Source organism: Lycium ferocissimum, unplaced genomic scaffold (assembly GCF_029784015.1).
Source record: "Lycium ferocissimum isolate CSIRO_LF1 unplaced genomic scaffold, AGI_CSIRO_Lferr_CH_V1 ctg594, whole genome shotgun sequence".
In the NCBI taxonomy this organism is placed as follows: domain Eukaryota; kingdom Viridiplantae; phylum Streptophyta; class Magnoliopsida; order Solanales; family Solanaceae; genus Lycium; species Lycium ferocissimum.
The window spans coordinates 219,332-236,834 of record NW_026726172.1 but is presented as its reverse complement, the minus strand read 5'-3'; the positions used below and the strand labels follow the sequence as shown (position 1 = coordinate 236,834).

The following is a 17,503-nucleotide window of genomic DNA, read 5'->3' as shown; positions in this document are numbered from 1 at the left end:
CTGAATTTTGAAGGAAACATACACTATAAAATTTCAAGTCATCGTCTTGGAGGGACTGCAATTTATTAAAGTTCTGTTCTCACATATATAATACTTATGATTTGAGGCCAAAGAGTGTGCCGTCACACACATTGTTAAGGGCTAGAACCGCCAATAGAGTGAAAATTAATACATGCAACGTACAGAGAAGTAAATACAAGCTCAAGAGAACAATAAATCTAATGTGAAAAGGATGAAAGCAAAAGAGCAAATGGCAATTTATTATTCATCTGATAAGTTAGTACAGGTTTTAGGATATTAATCCCTGTTGACACAAAAGGATAAACCAAACAAAACTTCCTGGTTTTAGAAAACTTCACGTTCTGTAGTTAGCACTTCCTCTAACTTGGTAACTGGATTGAGATAAAAAGTTCCCTGACTACAAAATAAAAGATGAGATGCAACATTCTTGGTCCTGAAATCTGACCATAGCATTTTATATTGACCCTGCAATCGAGTAAACTGGCGATATTAAAGCTGCCACTTTCCTGTTGTGCAATTGATACACGAGAATTAGTTCACGCGGGCTGCATCAAACATTATCTCATTCTAAAAGCTCGGAGAAAATTTTTCTCTTATGATTTACAAACTATGAAGTTAACATTAAGCAAACAGGGTAGAAATTGAGCATCCATTAGTTCATCATATCATGAATGAAAACAAAATTCTTGTTCACGTGCCAAATCTAAGTAATTTGCTGAAACTGTAGTTTATAGCAGGATTTCACACAGTAGGTTGGGAAGAGAAACTTACAGAAACAGGAGAGCAGTTTGGTTGTGGCGAGAGTAATGTGGATTAGCTTCAAGAAGATCTACTGGGCTGAATTTCTGAGCAATCACAACGCTGAGAACTCATAGCAGTCTGCATACATTTACATTTCCAGTTCTGCTAATAACATTGTTGAAAGAGTCTTATGAAGTGGCTAATTAGTACCTTCATAGCAGACACATTTCAAAATTTTGCAGTTGAGACTCATATCTTCTTAACTTTCTTCCAGGTTCTTCATTCTCTGATTTTTAGCCATCACACAGGTGCTCTGGATCGAAGGGCTCTGATACAAACTTATCGCACTTTAACTCAATCAAAGCAATTACAAAATGAAGCAAAGCATTGGGAAACAGAGATGAGATGAGAAATGAGCACAAGATGAGAGAAAAAGTAGAGACAAATTTAGGTTTTTCATTCATTAAACCTTCAAATGGAGAGTGCTTGGACCGTATAGAGTACGGTTACAACTAAATTCAGCTAGATTACCTCTAACAAACCTTTACACCAGCATCAAAGGATAAACTCTATCTCATGCCAATAGTATACAAAATATTGTAAAGACATGACACTTGAGTCTAACTCCACTCCAAAAAAGCTAGCTCATGAGCAGAAGATTGCTAAGTCCATATAAGCAGACCACCGGTCCATTCCCCAACCGATCTGGGACTCTATCCAAAGGACTGAGCCAGAATTTCCACCTAGGAGGTTCAAACATATGAAGAAGTAAATAAACGAAGAAGCCAAGGGGGTTCAACATCTACTATATATACATAAAAATAAAAATAAAATTAACCTTAATACCTTATATATAAAATGTAATTTTTCACCTAGCTCCGCCCCTGACTCTAACCCACTCTAACACCCCCTTCACGATCATGCCCAACTAGAGTGTGTATGGGAAGCCCAAACAAAGATGGACCTGACTCTGATACCATGTAAAGATATATCACTTGGACTTAACTAAATGTAACTCACAAATACAAGAACGACAACAATTAAGCCTCAAACCTAAACAAGTTAGGAGCACCTATATCGAAACAAGTAAGAATTGGCTATACAAATAATCCTCATGTCCCTTCGTTTAACCCTATCTCATAAGACCAATAGAATACAAAATATAAATAAAAGATAAAATATATTACTCCCTACGTCCATGCATGTTTGACTTAGCACACACTTTAAGAACCAATAAATAAAGTGCTAATTTTACCCCTAATTATTATAATTCATCTCACTTATTGGAAAATGAATTGGATATAATTGGTACTTACTAGGTAAAATATAAAATGATAAATTATCTCTCGATTTTTCAAACTAGACAAGTAAAATTATACATCTATTTTGTAGTATAAGGACAACTAAATCTAACAAGGACCTAATTGCAAAATCTAACAAGTGGTCAGAAGTTCTGCATTAAAACTTGAACTTAAAAACTTCGTAGGACAAAAGTGACAAATAGATAAATTCTAGGTAGCCATAATGGTCATGTACCACCTCAGATGCACACGGTACTACCACCTTATGCATCACAATAACGAGGAGCACAAATCTTCTTCCTGTAATTCCCTCTTCTCTATTTTTGTATGTAAATCCGTTCTTGACCCGAGTACCCGGGTCAAAACTGGGTCTGCCCCGAACTATTAAGTGAAATACTTCGTGAAATTAGCATGGCATTGAGAACTTCACATAATTTCTGAATATCATTTATGCGTAGAGAGAGTAATCGAAATTAATGGTTCTTAATGTATGGACTTAAGTTCCATTTGGTCCTTAAGGCATAAACATGATGAAAATAATTGTTAATGTGTTTTTATGAAGCTTAATTATGGATAACCATTTAAATTTGCGAGTAAATTTCGTTTAGACATTTGATTGAACCATTTCACTTTTGAGTTAAAAAAAATTTTAATACCTGATAAGATATTTCTAATAGACACTTTTGGTTAAAATTTTGAAAGAAAAACCTTTAGCACTTGTTCTCCGGCGTATTACGTAGATATGTTAATCACTTAAAATACGTCACATTTCTTAATTATACACATTAATCTCAACAAGCCGTAAAACTTCATGTATATTTCATTTTAGGCTGATATGTATAATTAAATGAGATAACATATTTTATATAGTTACACTTAACTAACTAATATACACTTCAGAGCACGTGCAAAAAAGAAAATTCAAAATTTGAATAAAAATGTGATAGAATACTTTATCATGCTGTTTCTTTTCTTTTTTTTGTCTCCTCTTTTTGTGTCTATAAAAGATTAGTTAGAGTGTCTTATAAAATTTACTGACAAATTTAAGGGGCCCTCGATGTATTATGCATTTAAAAAAATATCAATTTGATCATAAGCCATATAAGAGAAAATGCTACTCTTATTGTCAAATAAATAGAACATAAGACTATGATTTGCATTTTGCGCGGACAGATAATGTAGACGGTTCTTTGAAAGAAAAACCTGAGAGTGGCAATTAAAGGTTGATGGGCCTCAAAAGGTCCACTAAGAGAAATAGCACAAAAAGAAACAAAAAAGAAGTCAAAATATAATAAAAGAAAAAAAGAAACAAAAAAATTGTGATAACGCCGTTAAATGCCATCTTTGGAAAGGTGAGTGGAATTAGGAGAAAGAATAAGATATGATATCCACGAAAACGTTGATTGTTTTGTGCATCCCAAGACAAATTGCTGTAAAACGCTTGCGTTACGTCACTGCCTGTGTTTTTTTAATATTCTTTTTCTTCTAAAAATATTGTGTATTTTATTTCGTGTGCCTAACGAAAAGGGTAAAACTACCCCAAAAATTTTGAACAAGAACGATTTTGAGAAAGGAAATAAAGAAAAAACAGTAAAATGTCATATAAAAAGTTGGCCTTTTTGTTGATTAAATGGATTAACACGTTGTATTAGTGTAAAAGAACTAATTAATTAGATTAACAGTGTATTAGTATATGATCATAAACGCAAGTCGGCTACATAATGAGTTATAAAGGTATTAATTAAATAGATTTTGCAGTGCAAAGAATGAGTTATAAAGGTATTAATTAAATAGATTAACACGTTGTATTAGAGTAAAACTAATCAAAATCGGATATTATAGTAAAAGTTTTGAGTTTATGATTCGCATGTTCAATTTGCTTTAATCAAGAGTTAAAAGTAATTTATTTTTATTATATAAGGGTAATTTGATAAACTTCACATTGCATTATTAATTTCTTAATATGCGTATTTTCTGCTAAGGTGACACTTATTATGGGACGGAGGGAGTAATTAATTAGATTAGCACGTTGTATTAGTATATGATAATAAACGCAAGTCGACTACATAATGAGTTAAAAGGTATTAATTAAATAGATTTTGCAGTGCAAAGAATGAGTTATAAAGGTATTAATTAATAGATTAACACGTTGTATTAGTATATGATAATAAACGCAAGTCGACTACATAATGAGTTATAAAGATATTAATTAAATAGATTTTGCAGTGCAATTAATTAAATAGATTAATACGTTGTATTAGTGTAAAAGAACTAATTAATTAGATTAACAGTATATATATATATATGAGATAATAAACGCAAGTCGACTACATATAAAAGTACTTAAATATGATTAAAGTGCACTATGTTCGTCTATTTAACTTGTAAATTTAAGCTGGAATTGACTCTTTTCTTTTTCTTGCAAAAGCAATCTCAATTTGATGTTGGTTTGACTTTTTGACTTCAGATTATAGCATTCATTGATTATTACAATTTTTGACTCCTCTAAATTCTAAATATCGGGTAATGATAATTATGTATGTATTTATGTCTGATCATAATATCTACTCCGTCCCTTTACTTTTATGTGTCCAGTATTATAAAAATACATTTTTACTTTATATATATATATTTATATATCAAAATATATAGATAATTTTTTTTCCGTGTTTACCTATAGTACTAATTACTCATCTCAAGTCATTTTTAAATTTATTGAAAATATGCACCAATTGATGCGGCTACCATGGTAAATTATGTACTTCATTTATTATTTCTTAAAGTGTGTGCAAAATCTATAGTGGACAAGTAAAAGTAAACGGATGGAGTATCTCATTTTATATGGTGTTATAAATATTTTAAACCAAATAATGTTTCTTTGGTTATATACTTCTTTAAATGTATATTATCGTAATTTGTGAAGTACTTTTGTTAAATTAATAAAGTAAAATATTTTTTTAAAATAAAAAAGTAAGAAATTGATGTCAAAATTTCCACAAACTATTTGCCAATGAATCGTTGACCACGTATGAAGATAAGGTAATGTGTTGAGATCTATCTGTAAGTACTGTACTACTAATTCCTATCTTAATGTGAATTATAATTCTTTTTATATTTTGATAAACTGCCACCATATATGTTTACTTGTTAGGTTTGATTTGACACATTTAAAAAAAATTAATAAATAAAATAATAATATTATTATATCACCCTTTATTGTTATACGTCATTTAATATTAAAAAATAAATTAAAAATAATTAAAGCAATAATAAAAAGGGTAAAATAGATACAAAATAATAATTACTTCTTGATTTGACAAGCAAAAGTGGACCTATTAGTTTACACTTCACATGAATTAGTTTGCTTTGAAATATCCTTTGAGTCCTAAACTTTTACAACAACAATAACATAATTTAACTCAAATAAATTTCATTATGTTCGATGGGATATGGAAGAGAGTAAATCATACGCATACCTTACTCCTAATTTGAGAGATGAAAAATTGTTTCAGGTATATCCTCATCACAAAGACAAATAGTACAAAGCAATATAATAAAAAAAAATAACAAAAACGAATAAGACATGATAGAATACTATAAAATCATGATAAATCAATATGAAAAAGAAGAATATCCTTGTGTAAAAAGAAATCCGAATATTTGGATAAAGTTAGTAATTCAATGAAATTCCAAAAATCAACCCTGACACATTGCCCAAAAAAGAAAAGAAATAATCGCCAGACCGGACCATTTTCCCAGTAATTCACCACAAACTCCTCAAAGAATTTCCAATTTGTAAAACCAAGATCAATAAATTCACACAAAACACCCACACACACATATAGTATATATACCACCAACACGGCATCAATACATTTCCAATCATCAAACACGAGAAAAGGCCATGTATATTAATAGTCCCCGAAATTAATAAAGTGAAATATTTTTTTAAAATAAAAAAGTAAGAAATTGATGTCAAAATTTCCAACTATAATGAATCGTTGACCATTCCGGTTTTAGTCCTTTAACTATTCAAAAATTTATCAAATTTGGATAAACTGCCACCATATATGTTTACTTTTTTTGACACATTTAAAAAAATTAATAAATAAAATAATAAACACCCTTTATTGTTAGATTTAATATTAGAAAATAAATTAAAAATAATTCTCTCTCTAAAAAGGGTAAAATAGATACCTAAGTTTGTTCTCTAACACTCAACTTTTTTTTCAAGATCTCTCTCGCAATAACATTCCAGAAATCGAGATCATACTTATACCTCACTCTTAATTTGAGAGATGGTTAAAACTGTTTCACGTAAAACCTCATCACAAAGACAAATAGTACAAAGCAATATAAAAAAAAAAAAATAAAAACGAATAAGACATGATATTTTAAAAAACCGATCATGATAAATCAATATGAAAAAATGAAGAATATCCTGTGTATATAAAAAAAATATTTGGATAAAGTTAGTAATTCAATGAAATTCCATAAGTTTTTTGACACATTGCCCAAAAAAAAGTACTAAAAACTCCTCAGCAAAATTTGTAAAACCAAGATCAATAAATTCACACAACACTCACACACACACACATAGTATATATACCACCTTTTCTCCATCAAACACACACATATATACATACCACCAACACGAGATCAATACATTTCCAATCATCAAACACAACACAAAAAAAAGAGTTAACAAATGGAGAAGGGAAATTCAGTTGCTCGAGGGAGATTAGCTGTACTTTCAGCTCATCTCGCAGCTTCACTAAATCTCCCCGATTCCTCCAAACTTCTAGAAACTTCCATCGTATCCGCGATTTCAACCGACGCGCCACCGTCTAATCTAAAAGGCGCGTTGACGATCATCGATGAACGAACCGGTAAGAAATATCCGGTTCAGGTTACTGAAGACGGTACTATAAAAGCCACCGACTTCAAAAAGGTAATAATCATCGAATTTCCAATCTTCTGATTTAATCCTTCTGTTTCAATTTTGATCGACCAATTTAACTGGACACGGAGTTTAAGAAGAAAGAGAACTTTTGAACTTGTGCTGTAATATAAATTATTGCATAAAAGTAAATAGAGATTATTTATGGATTAAAAAGAAAATAGGTTCACATAAATTGAGATGGAGTGAGTATATGTCTACTAAGAGAAAATATTTATGCTGCAGTAGCCCATATTTTGAGTTTGTTATCCAGTTTAGCCCATATTTGTGTATAAACACCTTTTATACACTATTTTTTCCGTCTCAATTTATGTGATACTATTTGATTAGGTCCAAAACAAGGCTCAGATATTTATGTGATTGTAAATCAACTCGTTAAGGGTAAAAGGGGAATTTTAAAGTTATATTGTTTTTAAATATAGAAATTTAACATTCATTTTAGGACTGACCAAATAGGAAAGAGTGTCATATAAATTGGGACGAAGGGAGTATAATTTTGATCCTTGTGATAGCACATTTATCCTTCAATTAGTTGAATGTGCACTTTTGATCTCTTTCCTTATGACTATTCATCAAATTCCTAATCTTCTGTTTTTATTGTTCCGCTTATATTTTGATCTCTGTTTAGGATAATGGCGATTTTCTATCCCTTTTTTTAGGGAAAATTAATCTCTATGTCTACCGGGAGAAAATATTTACGCGCTTTACCCCATATTTGACTTTGTTACCCAGTTTAGCCCATATTTGTTTGACTAGGCACGGAGTTTAAGGAATAAAAAGAGATTTTTGAATCTTATGTTCCTAAATTAAAGATATGTGTAATGTATTAAAATATCCTTTGAATCTTGTGGTGTTAAGCTTGTCATGTAGGATGTTTGAATTGTCAACTTACTAAATATAGAAAGAGATATTCTTTTTGGGACAAATAATTGGGACGGAGGGGGTAATTTTTTTTTAACTCAGTAGCTGTTATTGACTGTGCTAGCTCTAGGAATATTCATTTTCCTAATATTAGGATGTTATTGTTCCGCTTGAATTTTGACTTCTGTTTATGATAACGACTAATTTTATCCCTTTTAAAAAAAAAAAAAAACTTAGTAGCTGTTATTGACTATGCTAGCTCTAGTAATATTGCATTTTTTGTAAATTAAAACTCGCTTATGCTTTTCATTGGCAGTTTAATGGTATGTAGTCTTACCTATAGGTTGAGACAGATCTAGAAGTTAAATTGGTGCGTGCACAATTTAATATACATACGTGTCTCTAATTTTCTTATGACATATATATCCAGTTAGAGGGCGAGGCAATCGCTTTATGCTGTACCTACCCCTGTCTAGAGGCATATGCACAACCGAATAGTATGTAATTGTTTCTCGAGTCAGGGATGCTGTAGACCGATTGCGAGCGAATTGCACAAAATAGAAAATCTTTAAGATCGGGGCACACTTGCTCAGTGGATGTATTTTGTGTGGTTTTTTTAATCATCTATGCTGCTTCATTACACCGGTACCGTTGTTTCATATCTTCTGATAAAATCGTTTTGCAGATAACAACAGGTCAGAATGATAAGGGTCTCAAGATTTATGATCCAGGCTATCTCAACACGGCACCTGTTAGGTCATCAATTTGTTATATAGATGGTGATGCCGGGATCCTCAGATATCGAGGTTACCCTATTGAAGAGCTGGCCGAGGGAAGTTCCTTCTTGGAAACGGCATATCTTTTGCGTAAGTGTTTCTCATGATAGTTTTGTATATATTTAAATTTCTACTATGCTAGCAGAATCATCTTTATGGTGTCTAGAGTGATTTCTATGTGGAGTCCACAATCTCTTGAAATTTGTCCTAGAAGTAGCTTAACTATTTATCCAAAAAAAAAAAAAAAGGATTAAGCAAGGTCCAAAAATTAGTAATAATGCTGAAGGTCTTTTCTGATATTCAATGACAAATAGTGACAACAGATTTTTCCTCAAAACTGTAGTAGTTGAATAGAATTAAGACCAAATGTGCACATTAATGGATAGAACTTAAGGAATCAACATGAAGTGGATTATCTTGGGAGCTTATTGCTGTTACAGAAAAACAAATTTATAAATGTGGAATTCTATTGTAGAAGTTGGAAGAAGCAGCAATGCTGTAGAATTTTTGTAGAGCTATTAACTGAGAAATTACTAGGCAGTTCTGATACACCTCCTTAGTCTGGGGAGTTTGCCCGCTGGTTGTCTTGCGTGGGTTGTTAAAGAAATGGACCTTGGGCCTAACTCAACTACAAAAGCTAGCTCATGAGGTGAGGATTGCCCAAGACTGTATAAAGAGACCTCCCATCCCTAGTGAGCCGATATAGGCCTCCCATCCCTGGTTGTCTTGCGTGGATTGTTAAAGAAATGGACCTTGGGCCTAACTCAACTACAAAAGCTAGCTCATGAGGTGAGGATTGCCCAAGACTATATAAAGAGACCTCCCATCCCTAGTGAGCCGATATAGGACTCAACACCCATTCACGCCCAGGACCAGATATCTGAGTTGAACAATATAAGCTGGGGGCCCACATCGGATAAACAATGATTGGGATTAGCCTGACTTTGATACCATGTTGAGGTGTGTGACCATCTCATCTAAATGCTTAAGCTATTAGTGAGAGCACACTTTTATTTACTTAATTATATTCTCAACATGGGCCCACCAAGGGCCTTGTGCCATGGTAGCATACTAATCCTGCCTGGTCAAGATAAAACATTTTGGTTATGAACCATAAAGCATGTCTTGCATAATTTACTTAGTTATATTGTTTATGTCACGCTAAACACTATAGTACTCGATATTCTACTACTAGTCCATACCTTAGACTCTTCTTTCTGTGGCCTTTAATTAGAAGCAACACATATTAATCCTACTTATCAAAAACAAAAAAAGAAGAAGAAAACAAAACGTCGGTCCACAAATTGTCTTTTTCTACTTGCTTCCTTCCTTATCACCCGCTTTGTGAAGTTTACCAACTTATCCCCGTACAGGGACTTTTTGCTTTCATTCATGTTGAACTGCTTTCATCAATCCATGTTGAGGAAAAACTGCAGATTTCTTCTATTTTCTGTTTTGTTGGGGTAGTTTTGTTCGCCATAATAAAGTTAAACTTTATTCATTCCGAGAAATATACTTGCGCACTTCCCCCTCTCAAAAGGAATAAAATGGAAAATATGTTGCTCCATACATCTAACTTCTCTGCTGGTTTATCTTTTCATTTGTGTTAATTGAATTTTCAGTGTATGGTAATTTACCATCTGAGAACCAGTTGGCAGATTGGGAGTTCACAGTTGCTCAACATTCAGCAGTTCCACAAGGACTCTTGGTGAGTTCATATTTTAGTTTTCTACGAAAGCTTCAGTTATTTTTTATTCAAAGTTGTCACTCGCAAATGCTTCCCATGATTTAGGAAAGTGGAAAAACTTTGACTTTTACTTAAATGATGAACCTATGGTGCCTACTTATTTGGCATTGGCTGCATGTGTTTTTCCTCTCTCAAGAAGTTCATGGTCTTGGAATATGAAACCTCTGAAACACCATGGGCATTAGACGTGTCATAAATGTTTGGTTGCTCATCACATTGGCCAAATTGGTCTCTGAAAAGACAAGAAGAGTACACTAAAGAGAAGAAGGAAGCCTTTGCCTTGTAGGTAGTAACTACTGCAATCTTTATCGAGGAGGAGGAGATGCTGATACCATATAAAAAGAGAGAAGAGAAAAGAAGTTTGTATTATTGGTTGTAAACAATGTACAAGAAAGATCCTCAGCTAGGAGCATCGGCTACTATAAATAAACTTTAGCCTACATAATATAAGGGAAGTTTCCTAATTACTAGAATCCACAATTTTGCACAACTACTAAGAACACTCCATACTATTACCCAGGCAAATTCTTCCAAGGAACTGCAATAATCCTCTTAGCTTTTAATATACTTCACTAGTAGAAGGATAATAGAAGTGTAAGGGGAGGAAGAACTTCTCCTACTAAATTGTCACATCATCACTATTTATGTTATCGTGCTGTATGCTTCTTGGTATATAACGATGCCAATTGTTTAATTGTGGTCATTTACGGCTGTACTCTATGTCGTTTAAACAATTGTGCAATGTGTTGAGTTCCTGCTTTGTTGTAGTTCCGGAATTTCTGAAACAATTGCAATTTGGTGTTGCAGGATATCATACAGTCAATGCCCCATGATGCTCATCCAATGGGGGTTCTTGTCAGTGCAATGAGTGCTCTATCTGTCTTTCATCCTGATGCAAATCCAGCTCTGAGAGTAAGTAACATTTTCAAATTTTCCAACTTTTGTAGTTCTCTCCCTTTTTGCAATGACGCAACACAGGAGCGATATATCTTCTGTAGTCAAAGTTTCAACGTTTTACCTATGTATCGTTGCTTCAGATGTCCCTTGATCTTATTTTGATTCCCTGAAATAAACCTAGCTTCTTTTTCCATTAAGGGATACTGCTTTCTCATGATTGTGTTCCACCGATAAGATTACTAGCTTCTCACTATTCAGAGAGTTCAGTGTAGGTTTTCAATGATGATTCTGTTTGAAAGATTTGTCTAGGTTTCTCTCTGAGATTAGAAAATGATGTGAATAATAACTTGCAAGTTAGCTTCTTATTATGCTACTGAAAGTTGAATAAAGGTTCCAATGGACGATATTATTGCCACCTTGAAATGTTTGAAAAATTAAACAATTTTGTTTTCATATATTTTCTGAAGAAGTGTGTTCTATCTTCGGTCCATTGTTCTCTTTTGGGGGATCTTTTCTGTTCAAATTCCATACCGTAGTTTAAATTGCTCTTTGTTGTCCCTACCTGAAAGTCCTTTGTAGTTAGCAAGAGGGTGGGTATCTGTTAGAGCTACTAGTGTTGTTCACCTTTATCTGGAAGCACATCCTAACTCGTTTTTCTTCTTCTTTCTGAAAAATGGAAAAGAAACTATTTGTACTCTCATAGCTCAAGTTGGATAACTCAAATAGTTCAAATGAAAATCTTAAGGCAATCTGTATGGGGAGGGACAAGTATCTATTACACAAAGTTGAACAATTAAATATCTTTCCTTGCCCTTCCCCTCTTTTGGATCACTGCTTAGCTTCCTTTTGTAAGTTAAAGAAGACCACTTTGGTTAGCCCGACTTTGTTGTATGGGGCAGAGCGTTGGCCAGTCAAGAACGCCCGTGTTCAGAAGATGAGTGTAGCGGAGATGAGGATGCTCAGATGGATGTGTGGGCATACTAGGAGGGATATGATTAGCAACGGAATTATACGGGGCAAGTTGGAAGTGGCACCCGTGGTAGACAAGATGAGGGAAGCGAGATTGAGATGGTTGGGGCATGTGAAAAGGTGTGTGGAGGCGCCCGTAAGGAGGTGTGAGAGGTTGGCTATAGCAGGAGTCAGGAGAGATAGAGGTAGACCGAAGAAGAATCCACGGGGGGTGGGGTGGGGGGTGATTAGATAGGACATGGCACAGCTTCAACTTACTTAGGACATCACCCCAGATAGGAAGGTGTGGAGGTCAAGGATTAGGGCAGAAGGTTAGTAGGTTGCCGTGTGTTCTCATTAGTAGTAATCATGTAGTTTAATTTCTTCAATGTGTGTTACTATTTGTTGCACCATTAGCTTTTAATCTTGATTTTTTGTTGTCATATTTTTCTTGATATCATGCATCAAATTCTTTTTCTTTTCTTCAACCTCTATACTCTACAAAGGTAGTGGTAAGTGCGTACATGCTGCCTTCCCCAGACTCCACTGGATATGTTATTGTTGTTGCCCTGCTCAGTGGTCCATCTCAAAGAAATACTGTTAAAGGCCCTTCTTAACTGTGTATTTGGGTCATTAAGTAGACAAGATTCTCAACTAAGGGTCGAGAGAGAACAGATTGATTAACCTTCTGCAGCAGAGCAAGGATAACTCTTGTTCAATGTTCCCCTTGTTTGACCGACTTTAATGATTATTGGGCATCAAGCTTTTGGATTGTAACATTTTATTTTTCATGATTCTGATCATTTGCATCTTTTGTTCATGCAGGGACAGGATATATACAAGTCTAAACAAGTGAGAGATAAACAAATAGTTCGGATCCTTGGCAAGGTGATTTTCCTTTCCTTCAACCTTTTCTTTGATTGCCTAAACTTCTAACAGTTTTGGACTATGATATTGTGCTGAAGTTTGATGTATGGGCTTTGTGATCATTATCAAAATGAGTGTGATGGTACCCAGTGGTAATAAGCATTTATTCGTTGTATTTGCAGGCACCTACAATTGCTACAGCTGCTTACTTAAGAATGGCTGGAAGGCCACCTGTCCTTCCATCCAACAATCTCTCTTATGCGGAGAACTTCTTGTACATGCTAGATTCATTGTATGTTCTATTTCTCTACTTTGCTTTATTGTTCTGCTCTGCTTTATTTTGTTTATGTCCCACTTAACAACGGAGTTCTAGATGATTCCTAAATTGGATAGAAGTAGCGATCCTGGTTCTTATTAGCCATGGCATCATTGTAAATATTGTGGCTTATCATTAAAATCCACATGTGTGTGCACTATTGTGAATCTTGTTGCATTTGCATCACATTCAGCTTCAATTCTTCATAGCCAGCAAATTAAAAGCTTCTTTTCCTTAACTTGCAGAGGTAATAGGTCTTACAAACCCAATCCTCGACTTGCTCGTGTGCTCGATATTCTTTTCATATTACATGCAGAACATGAGATGAATTGCTCTACAGCTGCGGCACGTCATCTTGCTTCAAGGTAGGTATCTTTTTTGCAGAGACAATAGCACTAAGATTTACTTGACTTATACACCAATGGCTGTGTGCAGTGGGGTTGATGTATACACAGCTATAGCAGGAGCAGTGGGAGCTTTGTATGGTCCACTCCATGGGGGTGCAAATGAGGTAAAATGTTGCTATAGCAAGTAATGAGTATGTATGGCCCACTTTTTGTATGATGCTCTATCTTTATGTCTCTCAGATAACATTGTTTGGTGTTATATTATGCTTGACTATGATGTTATTACATGGTTTACAGGCTGTGCTGAAGATGCTCAGTGAGATTGGAAGTGTTGAAAATATTCCAGAGTTCCTTCAGGGTGTAAAGAATAGGTGCTTGATTTTCTGCTAATTATTGTTGTAACGTCAAGGATTGTCTGATTCATTTTTAACCATTTTGAGTTTTCTTTTACCTCTATCCCTTCAGGAAACGAAAGATGTCTGGTTTTGGGCACCGTGTCTACAAAAATTATGATCCCAGAGCTAAAGTCATCAAGACGCTTGCCGATGAAGTATTTTCTATTGTTGGTCGGGATCCTTTAATTGAGGTAACGTCTCACTGCTGCTAAAAGGATATATTTTTCTTGGTTTAGCTGGTGTTTCCAAATGATCCATTCCATAATTTAAATAATTTTGTCCAGCATTCTAGAAGTAACAGGATATTTGGCATCCATGTTTAAGCTATCCCATGGACTTCAGCTTTTCTTGAATTTCAGAAGAGCCTAAAACATTGAAGTTGGTGCTAAAACTAATACGGTGGAGTTTGTTTAAAAAAAGTTGATTTTTTGGTCTTTTCCAACCAAACACCACTAGAGAAGTTTTTCCCTCAAACAATGGAAGCAATTTTGGAAATGCTTTGCAAAAAGTGAAAATTTTCGCAAATGGTGTCTGGCTGAAAAAGTTTTGAAGAAATTGAAAAAGTTATTTTGGAAAAAGATTTCAATTCTTTTTGAAAAGAAGCACAATTATCTCAACAGTGTGGCTAGAAGAAGCAAGTTGACGAAGCTAACTTCTCCCAGTTGCATTTATACTACGAGAAGTATGTGCACCGCATACTCAGGTGGTTTTGGCTTTTAGTCTTCAATAAGGTTTTACCCTCAGATGTATTTTTTTTTTCATATTCAGTTTCACAAAAAGCTATTAAAGTGAACTTGAGCTATAATACACCAGCTTCGTTCTTCTGCAGTTACCTTTAAACAAGTCCATTAAAATCCATTATTCTTGGTTCCTCGTTATTTGAAAGTAGCACCACTTTTTGTTTGTTGTTCAGAAGTTCATCAAACTTCCTTCCCCTAGGTTATCAGAAACCATCCTTCCCCACTATTTATGCTTCCATGGGAAGTCTTTGTTCTTTCTTCTTCCGGCAATTTCAAATTAGGAAAAATCAGATATTTAATGTTAGCTATCATTGGCACGGTAATTCTACCGCTAATTCAAAAAAATTATTCCCCTTGGATTCTTCACTGTAGATTTGACTAAAGATCTCCTTTAGTTTCTCAATGTCGGATATTTGAGCACATCTTTATCCTACGATGACATTTAGTGTGCCTGTAAGCACTCGTTACTATGTGGAAGGGGTGATAGAATCTCGTTTCTCTGAATATGACATTTATATATCAAAATTGAGAAAAATTCCTTCCCAGAAGAGATTGGCTACAAGTTAAATACTGGTAGTAAGACAAAGTAGAAAAGCAGTTGTTGAGGCCACCAAAATTTATTGTATCTCTCGTCCTGGCTGGCTGGTTAAATCTGTACGTCTATAAATCCTCATATAAATAAGATGTTGGGACATGGACCGCTTTCGCTCAATGATCCAACACTCCCTATGGTTCCCACAGTTTCTCATAGGCTCATACTATTTTCAGGTTGCTGTTGCTCTTGAAAAAGCTGCACTCTCAGATGAGTACTTTGTAAAAAGGAAGCTGTATCCGAATGTTGATTTCTACTCTGGTTTAATTTACAGGTAAGCATAAACTAAGATGAATCTTTTCATTATTACGTATGATATGTCTAATGAGTAATACTTATTTATGTATTAGGGCAATGGGATTTCCAACGGAATTCTTTCCCGTCTTATTTGCAATTCCTAGGATGGCTGGTTACTTGTCTCATTGGAAAGAATCCCTGGATGATCCTGATACCAAGATTATGAGACCCGCACAGGTAAAATCACTAGTATCTTGCTTTTCGATCTTGGTACAATTAGATTTCGTACTAATCAGACTTTGTTTATTACCAATTACATTTTATGGTAACTGCTTAGTACTTGCTTGTGCCAATCCAAAATCTTTTTGAGTCTTTGGGTCTTTCCTCTTTATGCTCGACTGTCTCAGCATCTTAGAAGATATAAAGGTGTGCTCATTTAGAAGCTAATGAGTTTTAGGTGGAAGGTTTGTTTAGGAACTAAATGAGTTTTGGCTAGTTTGCTGGACTGCTTTTATAATTGATTAGTTCCTCACGAGTTCTGTAGTCCTATAACTTCTTCCCCCTTTCTAACTGTGCCAAGTAATTGAATTGTGATGTGTTTCTCCTTCAGGTGTATACCGGTGTATGGAAGCGTCACTATATGCCTCTCAAAGAGCGATCACCATATACGGAAGCAGACAAGCTTGGTCAAGTGTCTGTCTCCAATGCCACCAAACGACGGTTGGCTGGTTCAGGGGCCTAGGCTTCTTCAAGGTTCACTTGTTTTATGTTTCAGAATAATAAATTATATAGTAGTAATGTTTATCTCCATGAGGAGTGAACTTGTCTTGGACATGGCTAAGATTCTCATATACACAAAGCTGACGTATTCGGATGATTTTAAATCGATTTAATAAGGTTTTAGTCTTCACAAGGAAATTATTCAGCACAAATTAGGTATTACTAGTCTTCGTTTAGCATCTTCCATCAAATATGTAGTTGAAGCCTTGAAGGGCAAAAACGCAAGAAATATGGTAAAAACTTACGGTAAATACTCACCCACATCGAATGTTTATACCAAATCAATGCAATTTATCATGGTTAAGTGATTTGATGAAGTGAATATATACATTAACTAATTATGGTAAATGATAGTTGTATATATTGTGATACATCCATTGATTTGGCATACACCCGGTGTGAAAAACGAAAAACTTACCCATACTGGGAGACGTGTTTGAATATATACAATTGACACTTAACCATGATTAATTAATGTATATATATTCACTTCATTAAATCACTTAACAATAGTAAATTGCTTTGGTTTGGCTTAAACACCCAATGTGGGTAAGTAAGGTAAAAACTTAACCACACCGGGTGTTTACCCAAATCAATGCAATTTATCAAAATTAAGTGATTTAATGAAGTGAATATATACATTAATTAATCATGACATTGGTTTAGTGTGAACACGCGGTGTGCGTAAGTATTATCTAAACTAGTGTCACTTGGCCCGTGCTAAGCTCGGGCTCAATACTAATAATAAAATTAAATTTTTAATTACTTTTTATTTTTTTTCCGCTCTTTGTGACATTAAGTTATTGAAGGAGTAGTTTGACATTTTATGAGAAACTCCTAAAAACTAAATTATAATATAAAAATATTTGAAAGTTAAAGAAGAATTTCTTTTTATTTCCAAAGAAATTCATGATATAAACGTTCTTCTCTTTTTTTAATTTCATTGAATACTTTTGAGAATTAGAACTTCATCATCT

General features: G+C 34.1%; 1 protein-coding gene and 1 long non-coding RNA gene across 2 annotated transcripts; one reads left to right on the top strand and one right to left on the bottom strand.

Annotated features, from left to right (window-relative positions):
* Nucleotides 1-205: 205 nt before the first annotated feature.
* On the bottom strand, nucleotides 206-2,600 carry LOC132045062 (uncharacterized). The gene is made up of 3 exons (XR_009412343.1): nucleotides 2,323-2,600; nucleotides 973-1,505; nucleotides 206-900 (listed from the first exon to the last, which is right to left on the bottom strand). It is a non-coding gene; the product is annotated as an uncharacterized LOC132045062 (long non-coding RNA).
* Nucleotides 2,601-6,771: 4,171 nt separating this feature from the next.
* Nucleotides 6,772-16,664, top strand: LOC132045079 (citrate synthase, glyoxysomal-like). The gene is made up of 13 exons (XM_059435598.1): nucleotides 6,772-7,014; nucleotides 8,570-8,750; nucleotides 10,283-10,368; nucleotides 11,215-11,319; nucleotides 13,078-13,140; nucleotides 13,302-13,411; nucleotides 13,681-13,800; nucleotides 13,871-13,946; nucleotides 14,080-14,153; nucleotides 14,248-14,368; nucleotides 15,686-15,783; nucleotides 15,860-15,983; nucleotides 16,357-16,664. Exons 1-13 carry the CDS (start codon nucleotides 6,772-6,774, stop codon nucleotides 16,486-16,488), a joined length of 1,533 nt encoding a protein of 510 aa, XP_059291581.1. The 3' UTR covers nucleotides 16,489-16,664.
* Nucleotides 16,665-17,503: the final 839 nt, after the last annotated feature.

Excerpts from the sequence above, each read along its gene's own strand:
- LOC132045079 (XM_059435598.1), top strand. The coding sequence starts at position 6,772 with ATGGAGAAGGGAAATTCAGTTGCTCGAGGGAGATTAGCTGTACTTTCA. Across the intron at positions 13,141-13,301 it reads TAGTTCGGATCCTTGGCAAG|GCACCTACAATTGCTACAGC; the intron begins GTGATTTTCCTT and ends TTGTATTTGCAG. Across the intron at positions 13,412-13,680 it reads TTGTACATGCTAGATTCATT|AGGTAATAGGTCTTACAAAC; the intron begins GTATGTTCTATT and ends CTTAACTTGCAG.